This window comes from Channa argus, chromosome 2 (assembly GCF_033026475.1).
Source record: "Channa argus isolate prfri chromosome 2, Channa argus male v1.0, whole genome shotgun sequence".
In the NCBI taxonomy this organism is placed as follows: domain Eukaryota; kingdom Metazoa; phylum Chordata; class Actinopteri; order Anabantiformes; family Channidae; genus Channa; species Channa argus.
This window is the reverse complement of record NC_090198.1, coordinates 19,652,653-19,676,178: the sequence shown is the minus strand read 5'-3', so window position 1 is coordinate 19,676,178 and position 23,526 is coordinate 19,652,653. Positions and strand designations below refer to the sequence as shown.

At 36.8% G+C, this 23,526-nt stretch overlaps 1 protein-coding gene across 1 annotated transcript in view; it reads right to left on the bottom strand.

Annotated features, from left to right (window-relative positions):
- Positions 1-5,341: 5,341 nt before the first annotated feature.
- Positions 5,342-23,526, bottom strand: part of gpc5a (glypican 5a) — a 109,562-nt gene continuing 91,377 nt past the window's right edge. The window contains exon 9 of the mRNA XM_067496206.1: positions 5,342-9,187. Coding sequence (XP_067352307.1) covers positions 9,027-9,187 — 161 coding nt within the window. The 3' untranslated portion in view covers positions 5,342-9,026. The remainder of the gene's footprint in view (positions 9,188-23,526) is intronic.

The following is a 23,526-nucleotide window of genomic DNA, read 5'->3' as shown; positions in this document are numbered from 1 at the left end:
GCAGGTAGTGGTAGGGGGGCTCGAACAGCTCCAGCTCTAAGAAAGAGGTTTTTTTTATTTTGTCTTTGAATTGTTCTATATTGTACTTCCTGCTAGAAAGTGAACGTACACACAGGTGGTGTCCAGGGTGCCATGAGTCCTTAATGATGCCACCAGCCATCCTTGTGAGGTAGTTGTGTTCAGATGACTCTTTGAGCTACCTTTACTGCCCTGTGCACATCTCTGCATGTAGCACAGCCTTGGACAGTGGCCTTTGTCTCACTAGGTAGGAGGTGTTGAAAATCTAAGATCTTTTGCCCCCCCAGAAACTTAAAGCTTAACCTTCCCCATTTATGTAGACGAGTTGGGGGGCTTTTCCTCCTGAAATCCATAATAATCTCTTTATTTATAGTGGTGTTGAGTCAAGTTTTCGGCTGATCGCACTCTGATAGATGGTGCACTTCCTTCCCGTTGGTCGTCTTGTGTCATCTGAGATCACCCCAACAGTGTAGGTCGTTGTGTTTGTGGGCTGGATGGGGTGCAGTCGTGTCATGTGTGCAGAGCGAAAAGGATAGAGCTGCAGCACACGGGGCCTGTGGGGCCCCCAAGTTCAGGTTGGGTGAGGAGTTACTGCAGATCCAACACTGACTTTCTAAAAATCCATAATCCAGGGGGTTGATCCCAGCCTTATGATGATCCTAAATACACACCCCCGTAAGTGTAAAGTGAAGCAATGTGGTTCAGTTTGCTGCACAGAGATGACGACTATTCTCTTTGTGTCTGAAAATGAAAAATGAAACAAATGAAAAATAGAAATGAGTGCAGTCATGAATAATTGTAGCTCCTTAACCTTTCTGTTGGATACAAGCTGTAAATGCTCAGTAAAATATACCTGTGATTATCCATGATGTCTCTGTATTTTTACATTACACGGGTCAACAGCAGCACTTGACCTGAACTCCACCTGTCTGCATCAGTACAACTTTTCTCTGCTTCAGTTCAAAGAGTAATTGTATTTGTATATGTGCTAACTGTGCATAGACAGGTGCGCAAGGTATGACTGTGTAGGAGGAATTTAAATAAAAGTCCATATATTGCTGCACAGATCTCAGACCTGTGAGATGAACATTGGGATGGCCTCTCCTAAAAGTGAGTAATGGGGAAATAAAGCAAGCAAATGATGACAAATGGTGATAAATGAATGTAAATTAATTTGCAGTTGATGTTATTCACGCAGAAAATAAAACAGAGATTCTGAGGCTCTTTACTCACAGAAAATGGGTAGAGACTGTATATTTTTGTTTTTGTTAACAAATCCTAAAAAAAAAAGACTAAAACAAACTATGGATTTTGTCTACTCACTGTAACATCTGTGCCATAAAGCTTCATTCTTGTTCAAAACCATTACAAAGACATCAGTGAGTCACACTGTCACACTGGGTGACATGTTTCCTCCTCACCAAAAATATTATAGTAGTAGTTTTTCAAAAAGAGCTCCAAAGGCTAAAAACACTTTTTAGTAGACACTCAGAGACTGTAAGAAGTGATTTGGGATTTGTTGACAATATAAACACTATAGCATTTCACCAGCCTCATCCTGAGGACAACAGGGATTGCAGTTTGCTAACTGTCATTTTGCCAATGTTAAAATGCTGATGTTCAGGAGGTATAATGTTGAAATTTCGTAACTGTTACTTTAGCTTCAGCTTATTGTCGTAACAAGTACAAAGATACTTCACACAACCTCAAATATTAACCCAATGTTGATCCTAGAGGTCACTAAAGTCAGGAGGAGTCTTCCTCTGGGGACCATGTCAGTCCAAAATGACAAGCCATCAAATACAAGTTGAGATGTTTCAGGCTGAGTGAAATTTGTTGACAGACAAGCTAAATGAGGAACACTAACTTGTATATACATCTACTAAAATTCACTGCTTACATATAATTTTGGCAAAACAAACAAAAAAAAAAACAGCCTGTCATGACACTACAGAAAATTAAGTGTTTTTGTAGCATTAAACCCTTTTTAGTTATAAATGACCTCGCTCACATTTCACAACCATTTATCAGCTTGATGCATTCAAAGTCATGTCCTGTATTCAGAGTTAAGCTCCTGAAAACACTGGCTTTCCCATCAACAACTTTAAGAATGATACAAAGCCCTGTCTGGATCTGCACTGTGATGATTAAAGCTCCCGTCCAAGTTGAGGCTAAGCGTTAGCCATTGTCAAGGTCACAGTAACAGTTTGAGTGAAACCGAAACCTCAGTGGGAATATGAAATTAATCTCTGTATACATATAAGCAGTGCTGAGCACTGTTCTTCTTAGAAGGTCCCAGTAGTCCCCCCCTCGCTCTGGCGCGATAACAGACTCCAAAGACAACAGTTCACGCTATCTGACGCTGCACCTCAGAGTAATTTTAAAGACACCAAAGTGAATTGTAATTGGACTCACTCCAGCACAGAGAAACTACTGAAATGAGAGCTGTTCTAAATACTGTCTTAGCCACTTTTAAAAGGCAAAGTTCATTAACATCACTGTTTCTGGGTGTCTGTGTAGGAAGTCCTATTAACGTCGAGGTTTCTCATCTCTGAATCCCAATTACCTGTAATGAAGTGTTCTGAAAAGTGGAGTTTCAACAAAGAATATCTACACTGCTTAAATCATTTTGATTTCTTGATTCAGTCCATTGAAAAAGATTGGAATATTTCACACCATAGCCTATAACCCAGTCTGCCTTTTAAAAAGTCTCTTCAAACTCTAAATAAGTACTTTGCCTCTTTGAGTATTGTTTTTCCATTATGTTCCATAATGTTTCAATACAGACGCCAATTTAATGTTCAATTTCAACAGGGAAAACAAACAAGAGACAGGAGCTCCAAACAGTATTGTGTCTAGGTACAGAGAAAGAGTCGGAGCATGACTGTTCCATACATATTAACGAACACCTTGCGGTTCACCACTGCTTGTTAAAGTAGGTAACCACCAGAATTAGTGTTTCATTCATTCACATACAGTTAGAATATATTTTCTATACACATCTCACAAACTGGTTTACTGCCATGTTTACTGTCAGAACATTTCAGACAAACAACATTTCATTCAGATCGAGTAGCATAACTGCTGTAAAGATTTAGTGAATGTTAGGTTTACACGAGTAGATCTCTGTCTCTCTCCATTTGAAAAGGTTGATGAACAGCATTTGGCCGACTTGTGCTACGTACAAAAGGCAGAGTTAGAAGAGTCTGAGCTCTGAGGGGCAGGCCTCGGGTTGCAGCTGCCTAACATAAAGGAATATCTCCAGTCTTATTCACCAATGATTCTATAAAGGATTGAGAGACTCAGCCCTTGTTCCTACTCTCACCTGTAGTCACGACTCAAAGGGTGAGATGATGGTGTTGAGATGTGGGAACAGTGTGGCACAGTGAGTGGCTCTCAGATCATGTTGCTTAAGCCCCGGAAACAACAAGAGGAAAGCTCTCGTAGAGAAGCTGCTTGTTTGTCTTTATTTTTATTAATTTATTTTAAAAAAGTCTCAACATGTCATCTAACATACATTATAGAACTGACAGAAATATACAACACTTTCTGATTAATTATCCCAGTTCTGCATTTTAAATTTAAATGTGATATGTTACTGGATGAGCAATCATGTGAAAACATACATGCCAAGACTACATGTCTCAGCAGGCTTGGGGGTACTTGATGGTCTCGCAGAGAAATAGCTGAGGATTGTTAATCAATAGAAAGATGGTTAAGCTGCTATGTTTGCTACTCAGACACTCTAAGGCTAACCAGGAGCAAGCAAAACGAAATGGATGGACGACAACCTAAAGCTTCGGGATGGTGCTGAAAACAAATGAGTTACATCTGAATCACTATCTTGAGCATACAGTAATACATTTGTCAGAGTTACAGGAAAACAGTTACTACGGTGTGTGTTTTTTCCCTAGTTTTGTAATATCATACTAACAAAAAGAATGGACGAGCAATTATTAAAATAAGTGCAAAAATGTTAAACGGAAAGTTTGATAATGCTGCAAAGAATCACTGCAAAGTCAAACCCTTAGTGCATATAACAGCAGAGTAGGTCAAATTCTATCCAGGATTGGGATCAATGTCCTGATCAATTATGGTTTGTCTTTATTTTCTCCTCCAATAAAGTTTTATTATTCTGTGTGATCAGACAGACTCCATTTGCTCTGCCACACCATTTGGTGTTTTTTGGGTTCCAACATGTCTGATCATCTCACAGGTTACAATGCTACAACAGACTGAACAATGACCCAAGTCATGCTAATTGAGCCTATATGCTGTAATAAATGGACATTTTGCTTTAAGCATTTTTTAAAGTTTTTCTACGCAGAAAAAAACCCTAGCATGAGTCAAAATGAAGGCGCATGTATTACAAGAATATTACTCTTTGATTCAAATCAAATATCAGAGAGTAAACAAGTTATGTAAGTGTTTCTGACACACTGCAATCCCTGCAGGATGACACCTGTCTGGATGTGGGAGCAGTATTACTGGAATTTGCATCAGTAGAAGTAGCATCTGGCCACTTTACTTCCTTTTCTGAATAACTGTTTCAATATGTATTTATAATAATCTCACAGGGCATCACATAAACCCTTTCAATACAAGACAACCTATATAAACTGGCTATAATCTACAGAGTCAAAGCACATTTGTCTCTGTGCCTGCTGCCCGTTATCTATTTAGAGACTGAACACTCCTTTTTAATAACATCATCAACAGTTTTTCAAATATATTTGGTGCCAACCTGTGATATAATTGGTTTGGGGCAGCAGTCGTGACTTGGTAGAGAGTTAAAGGGGCTGTTTTAAAGTTGTTAAGCAGTGAACTTGTGTACAACACATTATTTTCAAAGTAGTGTAAGAAGTTTGAAGTATAATTATTCTTGAACTTATCATTTATAAACCTTGAAACTGTGGTTGAAAAAGCTCCAAGCAGCTTACATCATTCAGATGTTCCAGCAGCCTTGACTTCATATTTGGACAGAAGTCTAAGCTGGTAAGATAAAGGTGGAAATGACTAATGACACACAATGCACGCTTTAGGACAAATGCAACATGATGAAGGCTGCAAACTCTTGATCCATACGGTATACGTCATGATCATAAGTGAACCTATGAACATTTTAAAGTTTTAAATTGAAAAACTGCAGCTAATTTAAGTTGAATATAAAGAGAAGGTTTGCAATTTGCACTTTGCATTCCTGCTTTCATGATAAGCAAAATAGCAAATGGTCATGGGTCTCTCTCTCTCTCACACACACACAAACACATACACACACACACACACGAGTGTGTAAAACATAAATAAAAACAGAAAGCAATAATTTACAAACCTAATCAATTCATATTTTATTCATAATAGAAGATAAACATTAGATGTTGAAAATAACATGAGCTACAAGTTTTGATGAAATGATAAACTGTCTCAGTTTCAAAATCTGATATGTTGTTCATGTTCTATTGTGAATAAAATATGGGTGGATGAGATTTGCAAATTATTGTATTCTCTCTTTATTTATGTTTTACACATCGTTTTACACAACTTTTTTTTTAATTGGGGTTGTAAAAAAATTGATGCAATAATTCAATAAATTTAGGTCAGATCATCTTAGTTATAATGTTTACACCATTATAGTTTGTCACTGCTATTACAGTAGAATGTGGTAAAACTATACACTTGACCTTAATTATATATATATTAAAAAACTAAATATTTAGTCACAAATGAAAAAACTTATCTTAAACTAAACTTAACTACACTCATCTACAGAGTTTACGGAAGCAGCTGTAATGGCTTTGTTGTTTATTTCTATGGTATGTATAGTCCCCTCCAAACATAGTGGAGAAGCAAGGCCAATTCATTTGCTTTTGCTGTACCTTGAAAACATTTTGTTTTAAAATAAGAAGAATATGTAGCAAAATGTCAGCATTTCCAAATTCGCTGATGTTAATTATAACCATTTTTTTATCAGTGAGCAAAAGTTTGGGAACATGACTGACGGGTGTTTCTTGTTACCCAGAGTTGACCTGTGAGATTGATTGTTCGAACAATAAAAACTTCAAATGTCATCAACATGAAAACCAGAGAGACATCTATGGGAGAAAAGCAAGCCATGTGAAAAGAAGAAGAAAGAACCATCAGAGACATAGTCACTGGGCACAGCAACGCAATAGTTTGGAATTTTCTAGAAAACACAAAGAAACCACTGGTGTACTGAGCAGAATACACACAACAGGTTGGCACAGGAAAACAGCTAAAGGAAAACAAACAACCATCAGTGACAACAACCTCCACAGAGCGGGGATGATGTTATCACAATCAAATTCAAAGAAAACTTGCAACAGCAGAAAAATGGAGGTCATATAACAAGCATGCAAAGCAGGAAGTTTAGAAAGGCAGGCTGGAATTTGAAAAGAAACAATAAAAGAGCAAAGGGCTGAGCTGAACCACAACAGCTCAGGAACACAATTTTATGGACTGCTGAGACTATATACCTCTTGGAGAAGTGTGGAGAAGGAAAGGATCTGCTCACATTTTAGAACATACAGTCAAATTCAAAAGTTAGTTACTGTCTTTTTTTGGAAAAGCCATATAAAGTAACACACTATTCGTTTTCCATCAACATAATATGTATTGTACAATTAGCTAGTAAAAATGTTTCTGAATATAAAGTTAGATCAAAGTTATCAAGGGGGGTGTACACTTTTGCACTTTTTAATTTTTCAGTATTCTACCATCATTTTTTAAAATATAGTCCTTGTCTCCTTGACCATTTTTGTCACTTCTGATGATAAGAGCACATTTGTTCTAGCTGAAAGTACACTGTTACTGGACTAGGTTTAGGGTTATGTTTCCACTGAAACTGTTTATGGCAGTTTGTAAGCTTAACCCTAAATAATAATAATAAAGCGAAAATTCTGAACTTTTATTCTTATTTAATCTTATTTTCATATCCGGATCTAAAATCTATGCCTTCACTGTATAGCAAAAATAAATTAACTAGCCTTGCTGTTCCATTCTTTTTGAGGAGAGTGTTTGTGTACACATATCAGCCAGAACATTAATTCCTCTGACAGGCAAAGTGAATAATACTACAAATTGTCACATTTCAATTGCACCCATCAGGAGGTGGAAAAAATTTAGTTTGAAGGCAAAATAGTGATGGGTAGATCATATGGTCAGAGAATCTCCAAAATGGCAGGCTTTGTGGGGTGTACATAAATTAAAAAAAAATATTATATATATTATTGGTCCCCTCTGGGCCATTTGTTAGGGTTCAGGGGCACAATACGTTCTAAAATAATGCAGCCCTGAAACATACAGGACAGCAGAAGTAGCAACTGAGTAACTACGTACATCATGTGGAATGGCCAAGTGTGTGTGCATGTGTGTGTGTGTTTTGTGGCACACCACAAAACACAGCAGGCCAGATAAGTTATTACTTACTGCTCCAACAGCAAGCACACCAACATCTAACTTGCATCCTTTTATCCATTTAGTTCTTGCCTACAGCTCTTGTTCTCAAACTTCGTTCATCACCTACTTGTTATCACCTTTTAAGATAGACTTGCCATTGGAAATATTAGAAGTCCGTGTACCCTAAATTATATTCGACCTGTTATTTTCTATTAAAATTTCTACACATTGGCTTTAAATCGTATCCTGCTGACATCTTGGTACCAGATACCAGAAGACTGAAGAGTTAGAGTTCTTGTGGAGTCTTTTCCTCAATGGGTCAGAGAAGTTTTTAAAAGGAGGCCTGCAGAATATTAGGCAGGTGGTTTTAATGTTGTGGCTGATGGCTGTATGTTTTATATGAATAGTAAAATGCCTCATAGAGAGTACTATTTTTGCTTCTGCGGCATTTCAAAAGATTACTTTTAGCTTTACAAGTTGTTCCCCAGCATATTTGAGCCAAAAAGCAATTTTTGGTACCGCTGAGTACTTTTCTGTCTCAGCCATTGACCAGACACGGCATATGTGAAACAAATCATTTTCCTTTTCCTCTGCACAGAAACCTGCCAGCAACACACCAGCAGTTTGCAGTCAGGTAGCAAGGTAGAAGCAATTGGATTCTTCCTCACCAGTGGCTCCAGGAGCTATCAGCTCCCACCCAGGCCTATGAAGGTAGAGGAGGATTGAGTTTGAAAGATGATAATAGACTCCTGAGGAAACTAATCTATTTCTAAAAAGAAAGGAGTATGAATTCACCCCCACTTCCACCTGTCTACCCCTCTCCATTCACCGTTTCTCTTAGCAATAGCATTATAGATCAGTTTTGCAACCGAACCACCAACCAATTACATGGACTCTGGACAGCATGGCAGCTATTAAAAGTCAAGAGAAGCACAAGTCTTATATTGTTGGGGTTTTTACAGTATTAGCAAAATGTACAAGATACAGTACATTATAATATTTACTGTATGTGATAATTTTCTGTAGGTTTTCTCATGAAGCACAATCTGAATCAATTTTGTATAGAATGTTTTGGTGTAACAGGCAATTTTAATTCGGGCTTAGATATTACAGCTGCTTCTGTGGAGTTTTTCTTTTTTTAAATAATTTTTTAATTCAGTTTATTTAAAATTAACCTCTCAGGATACTGGACTCCTTTCACAGCAGCTGTAAGACCTTATTTCCTGTGTACACTGCATTGTAATATGCAGAAGCATATACTGTATTTATATGTGCAGAAAAACAATTAAATAAACACCAGACATTAAATATAAAAGGCTGTTATAAATAAATTATAATCAGTGTTAATGAATGTCGGGTATCTAATAAAAATAATTATTTAATATCTGCAAAGCTGAGCCATATGCCGTTTTACAGTAGCCACAGTGTGTTGTCATTTTTCATACATTGTATTCACTCCTACCGTGTCCTGCACTGTGTGGAAGTGGTGCCCCATTACATACTGGAGCTTGTTACGTCCATTGGCCCTTTCATTTTGGGATAAATAACCTTGAAATCAAGTCTTGGAAGTTTCAAGCTGCAAAAGGCAGCTGTTACAAGGCCAGGAAAATATGTAAACAAGGCAATATCAAGACCCAGATGGCGCCTGTCAGTCTGAGGCTCCTGGATCTACCCTCCATTTCTGAATCGTTGGCAGGTGGATGATGATGATGATAATGATGATGTCTGTGATCACCGGTCACATCTGGACTCACTGAGGAGAGAGCAGAAACCAACATGACAATCAGAAGGATGATCATTATCAATATCACGGAAGATGGATTACTCTTTGCCATGTTAACTTGAACGAGCCAAGCTGTTTTTAACACAATATTCTCAATGTCAACAATTGCCTTTAAAAATATATAAAAAAATAAATCAAATACAAGTGGCCGTCAGTGACCATCCAAAAGACCAATCATTTTATCAAACGTACATTAACTACAGTATAGCCATAATGCCTTACACATCTTTCATCTTTCAGCTGCAGTGCATTGATGCTCCCACTAAACCATTAAGGGAATAATTTTCCAACATACTATTTTTAGTGAGCACATATAACTATAGCAACTACAGAGCACCTTGAGCCTCCGTCTCATTCCCCAGGCTGAAGCAGGGAACATCTTGGGCACTCTTTAGCCATCAGAGTATTTGTGTTGAGGTGTTAATGTTGAATCCAAGGTCACTACAAACCAAGTGATGTTGCAGTTATACAATATGCATCTCAACCACTAGGAGACTAGGATATACTCACCATATTACACAAAAGCGCAAAGGACAAACCATTTTCTCTAGCAATGAACTTGATTGGTTTTGATACAAGAGTGCAGCTGTACTACTACTAGCACCAGTTGATGCTTGATGGTAAATATATTTATAGAAATCTTCTGCAGAGAGATCTCAGATGTTGTTCTTGTTGATATTTAATTTGTTTTCAGATCTCACAAACAAGATTTTGATATCATTTTCCTCATTAAACAAAACTTCACAAATTATGCTTAAGTAATATAATTCTAATTGTGATTATGTATAAATCACATTGTGTTTTCCTTTATTACCATAATTGTTAGCGGGTGAATACAGTGTGTCTACGCAGAAAAAACAGAATTCCAGGTTCAGCTACTCTGACTTAATAAACCCAGTCAAACTGCTTAATAATACAGGTTAAGCAAGTTTAGGGAGAACAGTCAGCCAAGACAAGAGAATAAAAATACTGTATATGAGCTAAAGACTTGAACCTTTTCTGCAACCTTTACATTAAATACCCCCAAATTGCCTTCACTTGAACTCAAACACCCCTGTTAATCCAAGCCTCTGAAATTGCACCTTCATTCCAACAGATATCAGTTCAGACAACTGCACCACACCAGCTGTCAACATCCATCTCTCACTGTTTACATCTGTTTGGGCCCTCAAGTGTTGAGGGGGAAATTTCTGTGTCTTTTACTGAGTGAAGTAGCAGGTCCTCTTTACCCTGCTGGTATTACCTCAGGACACATAATACTCCATCCCGGTTCATCACCACAGGGGAAGAGGGAGACTGTGCCCCAATAGATGACCAGCTGCTCCAGGGTCTTTCCTGTTTTTCACAAAGGCCCAAGGGTCATAAGTCTGTCCTGGGCAGGATTACTCTAACCCAGACCCTTTCAGAGTCTATAAAGGCTCTGTTATCAAACTTTATCTTACTAGAAGGAAAATAAGACCAGCTGCAGAGGCCATTTGTACTCTGAGAACTCCAATTCCACTTTTTATGGTGTAGCAGAAATAGCCTGTCATTCCTTCCCCCACAGGAGGATCCACAGTATGTACTTGTTGGTTGAATTTGCCTAGAAAGATCATTGAAAACTAATATAAAATTCTTTGTAAGCATTTAAATAAAAGTGTAGACATTTTGATTAACTATTGCTTTGGCCACATGTAAGGGCACATATATAATTTACGAATGAAGCATCTGAGTGTGGTCTTCTGAAATTAACTGGCTATTGATTCACTGCCAAGGAGTCCCCAGGACAGCTATTTGAAGGTATACTGCTCACAGATAATCTGTCTGAGTTTTGTACCCAGGAGCACTGAAGTTCAACACCTCAATCAATTCTTCTTACTGGAGCTTCATGGTTCAAAGTTAATGCAGCAACGAGCTGAAGACAGAATGACAGAATGCATCTTTCTGGATTCTGCAACAGTGAAAGCACTTTTATTTTAACTGTAGAGGAAACACCAAGATACACGGAAAGTAAAATCTCGCAATTTGTTTAAAACTAATTGTTAGTGCGGGAATAAAAGAGATAATGTAATAAATATAATTGTCAGGGACACATCAACTGATGGCTAAAAACTACAAAAATGGATTGTAACAGCAGCTGGCGATAAATTTAATCTTCAAATAGTTGGGTCTACTGTAGTTTCATAGCCGTGAAATGGTGCTGGGTGAGTATGTCACAAAGATGAATCGAAACATTTGAAAGGGAAGTGGAAGTGAAGGATGGTGAAGAGCCATTAGAAGAGAAGGAGCAATGGTAACTTGAAAACTATAATTTTCTGTAAACATAGGGTATATAAATAAAGAAGAATTACATATAATGCAATAAAAACACAGCTCCCCATTTTAAATGGTTAACAATGTGAATACTAACTTTGGAATTATTCATTTTTTGGCACAAAGTTTTTTTTAAAATTGTATTTAATCAGATGTATTCACAGTTTAATAATTGCAACCACAAAGGGTAAAGCGACTGCTGTATTTATAATTTAATAAACTAATTACATGCATGAATGTAGGAACAAAGAATGGAGACATTAAAGAGTTAAACATTTAAAAACCATCACTAAAATTGGAGTTTGCTCTTTTTTGGTCCCAAATGGTTGCACCAATGAAAGCTAGTCATTTTAAAGCTTTAACCTTTTTCTGCAATACACGTGTTTAGAATTTAACCTGATTGTTGTATAATCGTTGGATTAATGAATGCACCAACCAGAAAGAGGCTCTTTTCCCCACGGGGTAATAGACTATTGGGCCTTTGCCTCCTGCAAGGGATCTTCAGGGAGATTTCCTGATGATAGTTGTTTACAATGTAGGCAACATTTTGCCAACTGCAATAAATTTTTTCCCAAGAACTACCTTTTCAGATACAATATGTTAAGTATGTAGTCAAACATTTCCTGGAAATTAAAAAACAACAAAGAGATTCTAAATATCCATGAGTCATGCAATGAACAGACAGAGTCACAGAACAACTAGAATCCAACCACAACCAGAATGAAAACCACCTTTGAAAGTCTGTCCTCCCATGAAAAACAACACCATCAGTCATTCCAGCAAATGCTGTCAAACATCTGTTTACATTCAAGTGACAAAGATCTCTAGTGGCCATAGGAATTATGACTGTTTTCTGTCAGAAGAAAGCAATTTCCTCCTATGCATTAGGGGGGGTTGGGACTAAGACAGTTTGTTTCACAAATTATGTTAGTGCATTATGAGATTTGTTGACTCGGCTACATTTGGCTTTTCTTTTTTATTTGTTCTGGCTACTTTATTATGTACATTTGTATTTGTATTTATATTTGTAGGAACCAATTCTATACTAAATAGTAAACTTTTTCTTTTTTTCATATTTACCTACATACATTTACAAACATGGAAATTTTAGAACTACAGTACTACTCACTACAATGTATTCCTATAAAAAAAAAACATGACCTCATGCTAATAATAATAATAATAATAATAATAATAATAAATAAAATAGACTTCATGGTATGACCATGGTTTTGGATTGCAATGTACTGCATAAATACATATAATAAAAGCAGCCCCTAATTGTGTTTATTATTAGGTCATGTGAATGAGATTCTTGTTAAATACTGCATTGCCAACCGCTACTCCTCGTGTTTTTCTGGAGCGCTGTGTACAACCCAGAATACCAAAAATGGTGATTACAAACTCCCTTTGGAATGAGTACACAATAGTCATTTTACATTACAGACTTGACATTATAGCTACGTATGCAATTTCAAATGCATTCAGAATCAGATCAGGGATAAAAGTGAAGGGGGATGGGAAGTAGATGTCGATTAGTTTATGCTTCTTTAAGATTAAGGATTCTGCAATGTAGGATCCATCTGTGCACTAACAATAATCATTAAAATCTTGAAATAAATTCTCAAACTTACATGTAAGTAACTGGGGTTTCTTCATTTGGAATCATTTTTAATTACAAACACACATGTTACATAACATCTAACATACAATACAGACTGAGTATTGACTGACTGTGGTGCAGCTATTAATAACCATCATCACCTCTGGCTATAAGTGGGTTCCATTTATGAATGATAATGAGGGTCCAGATGAAGCAACTCAGCATCCCTCTAAAAGCACAACTGCCTCCTCAATATAAAAACCAGAAAGAGCATATGTTTCTTGAGCAAATTAAGTTATCAAGGCTGTAGAAAATTTGATCTCCAACAGCTAATGGTGAGAAGAGCTATAATGGACGGTCCTTTAAGACATATATGCACAACATACTTTAAAAATTTGCTTAGAAAGTGCTGCAGTAATGGCATCTTTTAGTAAACCCTCAGCAGAGAGGTTGAGATGTTTGAAAAGCTGCTTGGTGTGAAGAGAGACATAGGTCAGAAAGAGAGGCTTACAACTGAAGTGAAATCAATACGAGCTGATTCCCGAGGACTTGGACCAATGATGATCAATACCTCACTAACTGCACCAGGAAAAACACCTAACCACTGCATTGATGGAAATGCCTTTTGTGTGATTATAGAAGGTTCATCCTTCAGGGCTTTATGTCCACATCATCAGCTCGTCTGTTTGAGTAACAAGTTTTTATAAACAACTTAAATTACAGCCATTACTTCAGTTTAGGTGTTTGATTACTTTGGATAAGCATTCAGTTTTTCAGATTATCCTCTATCACCCCATAATGATTCTGTTCTATATTAGGATATAGGACTTCACACACTAGAAAGCTATTAATAAACAGCTCAATATTTCTGAAAAAGACTTTTTAAATTTAAATTTAAAACCTTTTTTAAATCAGTTGCAAATGCGCCACCCTGTTTTCAGCACCTGTCCTAGTCGTGCCACTCCAAACAAAAAAAACTCTAGATCTGCTCCCAAATTTCATAAAGACTACTACAGTATCTCCCAAATTGTACTTCAGTCTTTTCTTCCTCCTCTGGCAGATATTTAACTTCTCACAATATTCCTCTTATTTGAGATCATGTCATTCCCTACATTGAAAGAAAGATTGCTTAATGGCTGTTAATGATACTTATCAGACTATATTAATATGTGTAAATATGCTTCCTGTTTTTTTTTATATATCACAAAGATATCACAATCATCAAAAAAGGTGGACATTTTGACTAGTTGTTAAATCCCGACTAGGGAGGAAGCTTCACCATCATTTAACCATATTGATTTTGTGCTATTTGACAGCATTATTAGACTGCCTGTTACCAGAAATAAACCAGAGTATTGAACCGCAGCAAAGGTCCTAGAATCTTCTTTCTAGGCTTCTGTGAAATAGTACAATTAGAGGGATTACACTACTACTATACAAAGAAGAAAGCAAATACCATGAAAGCAAAAACCAGTGATTCACTTTTCTAATCCCTGATTTTCTATATAGTTTAGGTTAAGATAATGTTTGAATAACAGCCCTACATTTAGACACTAATAGCTAATTTTTAGATACTTTTTTTTATCCAAAATAGGAATACAACATTAATATTATAGTGGCTGACAGCTTTTTGCTAAAGCTCCTCATTAGACTCCTTATCTTCAGCTAGTGTGTGATTACACAACTGCCAAAGCTGTATGTAGAGGTTTGTGTTCAAGCTGTAGCAACAGCTTTTGCGCAAAAGCAGATGACACCTTTTGTCGATACAAAATCAAAACAGACGACAAAAGAAAGTGGGAAGTGAGTGTGAATACTACAGCTGAGAATGTATTAACATTTGGAGGGGGAGTGAAATACAAAGGAGAATGGGGGGAAACACGTTCAGATGTTTGATAAATGATGCAAAAAATACTATAAATTAAATGTCTTCTACAAGCAGCTGCTGTTGATAATAATCACGTTAATAGAATTTGTCTGGTTGGGGTTTAAATTTCTAATTTGTTGTGTAATGCCATTGTCACCCCACAAAATATTAGATTCACGGGTTTTAAAAACTATTAATAATGTAATACTGTATTAATACTGTATACCAAAAAGGTGCTCAAACTCCTTCATCGGAGATCCACTTATACATTTCCTATATGATCCGTGTTCAGGAGCAGATCCAGCACAGACAGATAAGATTGTAAGTAAAGAAGCTGAACTGTAATATACACCTCTAACTCCCAGCAGCCCATCATATGCATTAACCTAACCGCTAAGTTAGGTTGATGATTAATGTCATTATGAGAGAAAAAAACATGACCTATAATGATCATAAATTTGAATTAAATAAACATTATGACCTTCATGAAATTTGTGTGCAATTTTGAATACATCCAACGCTCACAGGAATGTATACATCTCTGCAAAATCTGTTCATTATGTTTGGAGTCTAGAGCTTGACCAGGGTCCTGACTTTGTAAAGTCATGGCATATATTTTTACCAGCCGTTGTGTTTAATCTATTAAAGCTCAATCTGTGGACTACTGCAGACTCTTCTTTGTAATATAATACCAGCAATTGATCAGTTAGTGCATGTGAGAAGCTTTACTGAATCATATCAAGTCTGTGATCTCCTCTCACCGGACTGTCATAAAAGAGGCTTTCCATGAAGACTTTCATCCATTTGTTTTACCCATTCTTACTGAAACTTTGGCATGTTACTCATGATTCCAATTCATCCATTTAAGTGTGAGAGAAATTGCTTGTGCCTTTCGCACACTAGGAGACCTTTCAACTGAGCTGATTTTCATGTCACACAATAACTTGTTTCTAACATGCATGTCTGCTTTTGAATCTATATTTTTATTTCTCTTCTCATGGCTCACAAACACCTATAAAAGCCTAAAGTGTGAGACAGGAGATGTGTTTGTTGCATTTGCCTTCCATATAAACTGGCCCTTACTGTGGGATGTCTTACAAAATGTAACAATCTCCACAACGTTGTCATCCTCTCAGGTATCCCTATTAATCTTGTGGTAAAGAGAAGCTTATTTCTGGAACCAGTCTCCATCATTTGACACATACAAAAATGTGTTTATAAAACAGATGCTTCTGTCCCCTGTCCTGTCCATCAAATCAGACTGCATAAGATGGGTGTTTGCTGTCATCATGTCTTCACTTAAAATGTTCATGGCTCGTCTTAGTTTCCTACATGGTTGTAGATGTAGCCTAGGTAAGTACTACGTCATCACTCATACCGATCACTAACATTTATGTCTGGCACCATTTCCAAAGGCAATGACAGCAAGAAGTACAGCTCTGCTAGAAACCTTTCACTTTTAATGATGATACAGATAGCTACAAGAACTGGGTGGGTTGAATTAAATATGTGCAGACACATCAACACACATATTCTCACTTAGTAAGCACAAGCGTGCTTGTAGTGCGCATAGCTAAGCTTCTTACAATAAATTTTAATGATCAGTGTATAACCCAATCTGCGTATGGCATACAGAGCATGACAAGCAGGATAAGTGTAAATAAAAGGACACATGCATATTTCGGAACCAGTTGTTTTCCTCTAGCATTGTTTTGTTTACACAAGAACGAGATCAACTGAGGAGAGAAGCTAAATGAAGAGAAACCACCTGAGACCTCTTGGAGAGAAGGCTGAGTGCTCCCATTCTCAGACAGAACAATTTAATATAGCTCTGCGCTGGAGACGGCATCCCCGTTCAATTAGATTCATACGCCCAGAGAAACAGAATAAATTAACTCTTTACCCACGAAAATCATATCACTTTGCACAATTTCATTTATTTATGTCATCTGTACAGTTACATTTAATAAAAAGCCAGTTTATGATGACTGATTCATGAATTCTCCTTTCTTGTTTTCTTCCTCATTACTCTTTTGAAAGAATCAAGATGTGTCACACATGAATTTTTCAGCTGCCACATGATCACAATATAGCAGAAGCAGGAGAGAACATTAGTGTGCAACACCTGAAACAGTGCCAGTGGATTTATTAAGCAGAATCAAATCTGAACCAGGGATCACACAGTCCCAGTGAATATTACCCACGGTATTTTAAAACACCTGCAACACAAAGCTGTGCACACATTTGCAGTATACGTATACAGCATCCATTAAGCAGATGCATAGATAATGTATATAATTCTGTGGATTCTAATTATCAGCCCAAACCTATTTGTCCCTATTGAATAACACCTGACAAATATTCAGTTTTAAAAGCTCAGTACATTCCTAAAAGAATCCTCAAATAAATAAATAAATAAATAAAAAATAAATAAAAGTGCTTGCTATTGGGATTAATGGTTGAATACTTTGGCATTAGAAAAATACCATATTATATACTTCAAAGCAGACATACACTAAGATTATATTGATGAAGATATGGTATTAAAATGTAATGAGAACTACAAAAAACATTATACATCTCTAATGGTCTTCTGAGTGACAGCTTTGTCTAGCTTTGTTGACAACTGGACACCTGAAGAGTAAATGTAGTGCATTTCTTGTCCCCTTACTGAAAAGCAATCAGAGACTGCCCAGGTTGATACACACAAACATACTGTGTTTACTGACAACACATGACTGTTTGGGTAGTGAAATAAGACTAAGGCTTATCTATTGCTGCCTTTGTGGCTGCCACCATGTGAGGTCCAGCCGAGTTAAATCACTGCATTATATTAAACAGATACTACACTGGAGTCATTGCAAGTATAAATCAGTGGAACAATGTCAAAGGCTTAGTAAAAGTCTGTACATTGAGGTTCTGAATAACTAAAACGGACACAGGTTTGCTCCACCAATATACAGTAAACATTGTCTGACAATCCCTTAATAGCCCAATCACCTTGAATCAGGTCAAACTGCCTTTGGTCTGATTTAATTTACCTCCTGTACTTAAAGCTAAAGTATTCCAAATGTCTGGTCTGACCCCCAATAAAACCAGCATCCATCCTGTTTGTGCAATTACAGAGAAAAGCAGAATCAATGGAATCTAATTTAAGGCAGGAGCATTATTTTAAAACACAGAGCCCGGTGCATCTCTGCATAGAGCCAACAGAATGATTAAGTGGCCTGGATATATCCTGTATGGCTCTGCTGCACATGCCACAGCAAGAGTGTTCCTGTCCTGGATCCCATCACCGCAGCCTCTATTACATCCTCAGAGCAGTCAATACCGGGCTCTGACCGCCAGTCAGTCACTCTCAGGTTGCACACACAGGCAGAATACGAATCAGCTGGAAAACTCGAAGCTCTGCATCTGCTCTGTCCATACATTAAACAACTCTGTTCCCACACATTTGGTACTGTAAGTCACAAACTACATTCATAAAATGGAAAATAGGGCCCTAAACTGCCACATAAGCTGTAGGTAATGTCCAGATTAATATACAAAACCTCCATGCCCATGAATACATTTGCATTGGTAGATGAATATAGCAGGCCACCTTAAAACATCAGCTTGTGCTGTAGGAAATAACAATTTAACTGGCAAAAAAACAAAAAACAACCTCATTTCCTATGTTCATTCCTGCCAAGTGATAAAAGACGAGCTGAAATCTAACCCGTTAATATTGTATCCGATGGAGTCAGAAAAAGTTAACGCAGAGAGGGGAGGTTGTTAATTTTTTATGTGCAGTTACTTTTTCAAACTGAGGAAAACAAAACATACAGGCCTGATTGAATTGACATGTTCCGGTAAAGGTCTTATCCATGTTTTGTTTTTTCAAACTACAAGGCACTCGCATGCTTAGTGTTATCCCTCACTGAAGGCAACGTCATGCAACAGCAACCTAACCACCTCTGGCAACACATAAATAGCACAAGGTCATTCAGCTTTTCCATTCCTGTGTAGAAAAATGTATATACATGCTACTATCAATGTTGGTATTAAAAGCCTTGAAAACCTTTTTCCAACCTTTTTATTCTGAGCAATAAAGTACAGCATTAATATTTCTTATGTTCAAGGTAACAACAATTTTAGTTGTCTCACTGGTTTGCTAGTAACATTGTGAAACTCTTGATAAATAATCAGATTTTTTCTATTCTAGTTGAGACTTTATCACTTAGAAATATTTTATGTTGCAGGGAAATATGTAAGAATTAAAACACATTTTATTTTTTGGGTGTTAAAATAAATGCAAAATTAATCCTAAAATTTCCCATGTGATTAAATAGGTCTTGTGACTATTAATCAAACATCGTAGAACAGTTTTGTATGATGAAGAGGTGGGAATGTTTATCATTTCTCATATGGCTTTATTTGGGGGGCTTGAATGAAAATCAGACGGGCGTATTGCAGTCTGTTCCAGCTTTGCGTCATTATATAGAGGCGAGGTGCTGAGCTCAGCATCAGCAACCAATATGAATGCTCTGGTCCCACTTGAAATTGTGTTCATATTGAAGCACACACAGTATGAAAAGAGCTGATTAAAAAAGTAGGGGATTGCTAAGCCAAGCGGTTCAACATCCGTTTCGACAGGTTTTAATGAAACACCTTGATCAAGAACTATTTCACAATGTGAGTAATCAGCTCATGCCAGCTTCATAAATAATGAGATGTTTTCTTCAAATTACACCTCAAAGGTGGCTCTGTTTTAAACAGTGTAAAGACAATCTGCTAATTAGCATGATCGCTTCACAACCAGATATTACTCTTTTCAGACAACACAATTTGCATAATAAGGTTTTTGAATTTGCACTGTTCCCTCTCTTATTAACCTTTCATTAACCTTTAGATAAACAAAGGCAGCTCTGAGCATTATTCCCTGGGATCACACACCAAAAGGCATGGCCCAAATTTATCAGACCAGCTGTGGAATTGCTTATGGGCGATTAGGCCACTGATAGCTGCTCGCCTCAGTGAGGATAAAATCTCGCAGAAGCTGCTCAGCAGCAAGGAGGTTACAGAACAACCAGAGTTTGGTTTAAGTCTGCATGCAGGTACTTTGTGGGGTTTATAGGTGAAAGATAAATCAGTACGAGTAAAACACTGATGGTGACTATAGTACAGGCCTGTTTACCAAAAAAAAAACAGAATGCGATAATTTGCAAATTATTTCATACTTGTAATTAATTACAATAATTCAGAGACAACACATCTGTGAGGAAGCACCAGTTTTCTCCCCAGCAACATTCTAAGGCCTTTGCTGGGAAAGATTGACGTTACTTTATAAATTCTACAAATAAAACAACAAACAAATATTGTAGTCAGAAAATCAGCGGCTCAACACTCAGCATTGTATTAAGCCATATTTGGAAACACGTGCTGAAATAATGTTTTCATAACCATAACTTGTGAGTGTTTGGAGACTATCTGTGGGCTGGTGCTTAAAGAGGAAGCCCATAACAACAACACTGTTGTAAATGATGTAGAGTATGTGCCATGTATTATGTATTATGTTAAGGTTTTCTTAATTATTGCTGGATATGGGCTCCATCTTGTGAGAAATTATTTGCGTTAGTTAGTTAGAGGCTGTGTTTTGATTTTTCTGTCATTATTCTTATAAGCGTTGCTATGGTAGGTCAGTGCTGCATTACCTTTGTGCATCTGACTGTACTCTAGTAGTTTGCCAGCTTGTGAATTAGCCGATCTTGCACGGGAGCCACTGGAAAACTGTTCATGTATTTGTTATTAATCATTTTTAGGAGGGGCCCCTTTTATTCATCTTCAACTCCATCAAATTTAAACAACTTTTAAGTAAATATAGGATAAGTTAACCATTCTAACCACTGTTGACACAGGTAAACTGATGGCACAAGATGGCATCCACAGTCCACATGGCGTGGGTGGGTGGGTTGTCAATTTAACTAGTGATTATTAAATTATGCAAAAACAAGCAATTAAATAAAATAATGAATAAGAGAAGAGGATATGTTGGTCCCTTGAGTTTCTTTTTTATAAAGCAACACATTTCATGCTTGATAGAACAGATGTGCACATCTTTTGAGCTACTATTATAGCAATTATATGCAAATCCTACAGCTTTGAATATAAATAAGTACTTACTTGAATTGCACTTCTTGTCTTAGCATAGAAATAAGTCCGCAGACAGTTGATCACCAAGTCCATATAGCATAACTTAAGTGGATTGAAGTCTTCTTTTAGTTTAAGATACTGAAGGCTGTTTTGTTGCTTTTTGTTTGTCAGGGTTCATTATACAACTCAACACTGAGATAAGTAAGCAGTAGGTTTATGGTGGAATTGATAAAATCCTAGAATCAATGTGTGTGGATCATTATTGTGTAAAAATGCCACGACTACATATAAATAAATGTATATAAAATATACATGTTGAAGTTCTTTCCAATGTATCACTTGGCTCCTGTATATGTGCAAAACTCCTTTTTTAAATTTGTGTTCTTTTGTACACGTATTAACCATGTTGAGGATATGTAATGTCTTTAAACAGTCACGTTGCAGGGACTCATTTTTCTTTAGGAACAAAAATGAAGTCCCATAAAAAGGATTTTAAGGGGAATGGTTAGTTTAAAGTTAGGTTTAGGATACTGTTAGGTCTAGGATAAAGTCTGTTAGGGTAAGTTAATGCAATGTCCTCTGAAGTGATGGAAACATGACTGTGTAGTGGAGCTGAGAAAACCGTTTAATAGATCAATGTATTCCTCCAGTTCAATCTGGCTTTTCATGTGGTTGATTAACTTTGTGATACATTAACTGTCTTCATCCCCTCAGCAGGGAGAAAGTGCCCTCCACCCTACCCTTAGAGGATTATGGAAATCCCATAGACATCATCACAGGGACTTCAAGGTACAGGGTGAACAGTTCTGCTGACTCTCTATGAAGCATCGGAGAACAGAGCAGCAAGTCTGCTGAATATTCTCAAATCCAAGGCTCATCAAAGATATACAGTACATTTGTTTGACAGGCGCTGGGGTTAACAGATGTGTCACAAATCCCACTTCCTCACCCTTGACCATCTCTGTCATCTCATCGTCAGTCCTGATTGCTTTCACCCGTGCCTCTGTCCATTTAAACCTCCGGCAAGACTCCCTCCCTGCCACATCCTCGCCGATAGTTTCCCATGGACTCTGAGCTTCCTGGTTTCTACCAGTTTTTTGGACTTTGTTTCCTCAGTTTTGGTTTATGGCTGAGTTCTACTGTTCCATGTTAGGTCTAAAGTATAAACTTGTGTTTTCTCGTCAGTTGATTTAGTTTCCCTAGTTCACATTGCCCTGTTCACATTTAGTTTTCAACGTCACCTAGCTTTGTTCAGTTAGTTTCCTAGATCCCTTAGCCTTGCTCCTGTATTAGCTTCCTAATTTCCCTTTGTCCTGCTTGTGTTTAGTCACTTTGTCTAGTTTTGTCTATGTGGATTTTAACCTACTTTTGGAGTGATTTTTAGTTATCCTTGTCCTTGTTTTTACTTATTTTTTTCTGCCTCAATAAAACCCATTTATCCTTAAGCACCATCTCTCCATTTACTTAGATCCGCCCTTATACACAAATCATCACAAGAATAACAAATGCATTGTTATTACAGTTTTGTAAAACACCCTCAGTATAATTTGTGGCCATCGCTAATACCAAGGATAACCTTCAAAAAATTCAAACATTGCTTTAGTCAACAAAATTCTTATCTCTTAATAAATATTGTACAGTATTAAAGTATTTTTTTCAAACCTCTAAACTTTTGCTTTTAATGATTTATGCTTGTACTTGACTGAACTAAACCAGATTAATATGTTGTGATTCTATTGAAAATGTAAGGGCCTATTAATATCAATCATCTGCATCTTTAAAAAATTGTAATATAACATAAAATTTGGCCAATAATTAAGAATTTGATTCAACATGATGTTGAAATCAATCAATCATTCATCAACTTAATGAAGGATTTTCCAAAATAATCCGCATATACTGAAGCCAATTCTAAAAATAAATAATGCTGGACCTATAAGAGAATTTATCTGGATTTGCACACATGCTGATTACTTGTTCATTATTACAGTCACATACATAGTTCTTTGAGGGCTTTACTGCTAGAGGCAATATTTACATATATAGTGTGAACTATCTAAAATATACTAAATGCACTGGGAAAAAGAGCAACAGAAATGGTGATGGCAAATAATAGCGTACAGAAGCCAAAATGCTTTCATCTGTGTGATTATGAAGTTAATGTGATTATGTTTATTTCAAGCATTACTACTTTTATAATATATTTTATAATAGAAAAAAAGGAATTTTCACAGATGACACTTCTTAACATATTCATCATTTTTACATCAATAACCCGTGAAAATATTCAGTCATCATTGCTCTGCATTATATGAAAAATAAGTACCCTCAAGGCAAAATACAGATGAGCTTTATGACCTATGGTCAGTATTTCATCACAAAGTATCTACGTTTGAATAATGCAATATGTAGCTTATA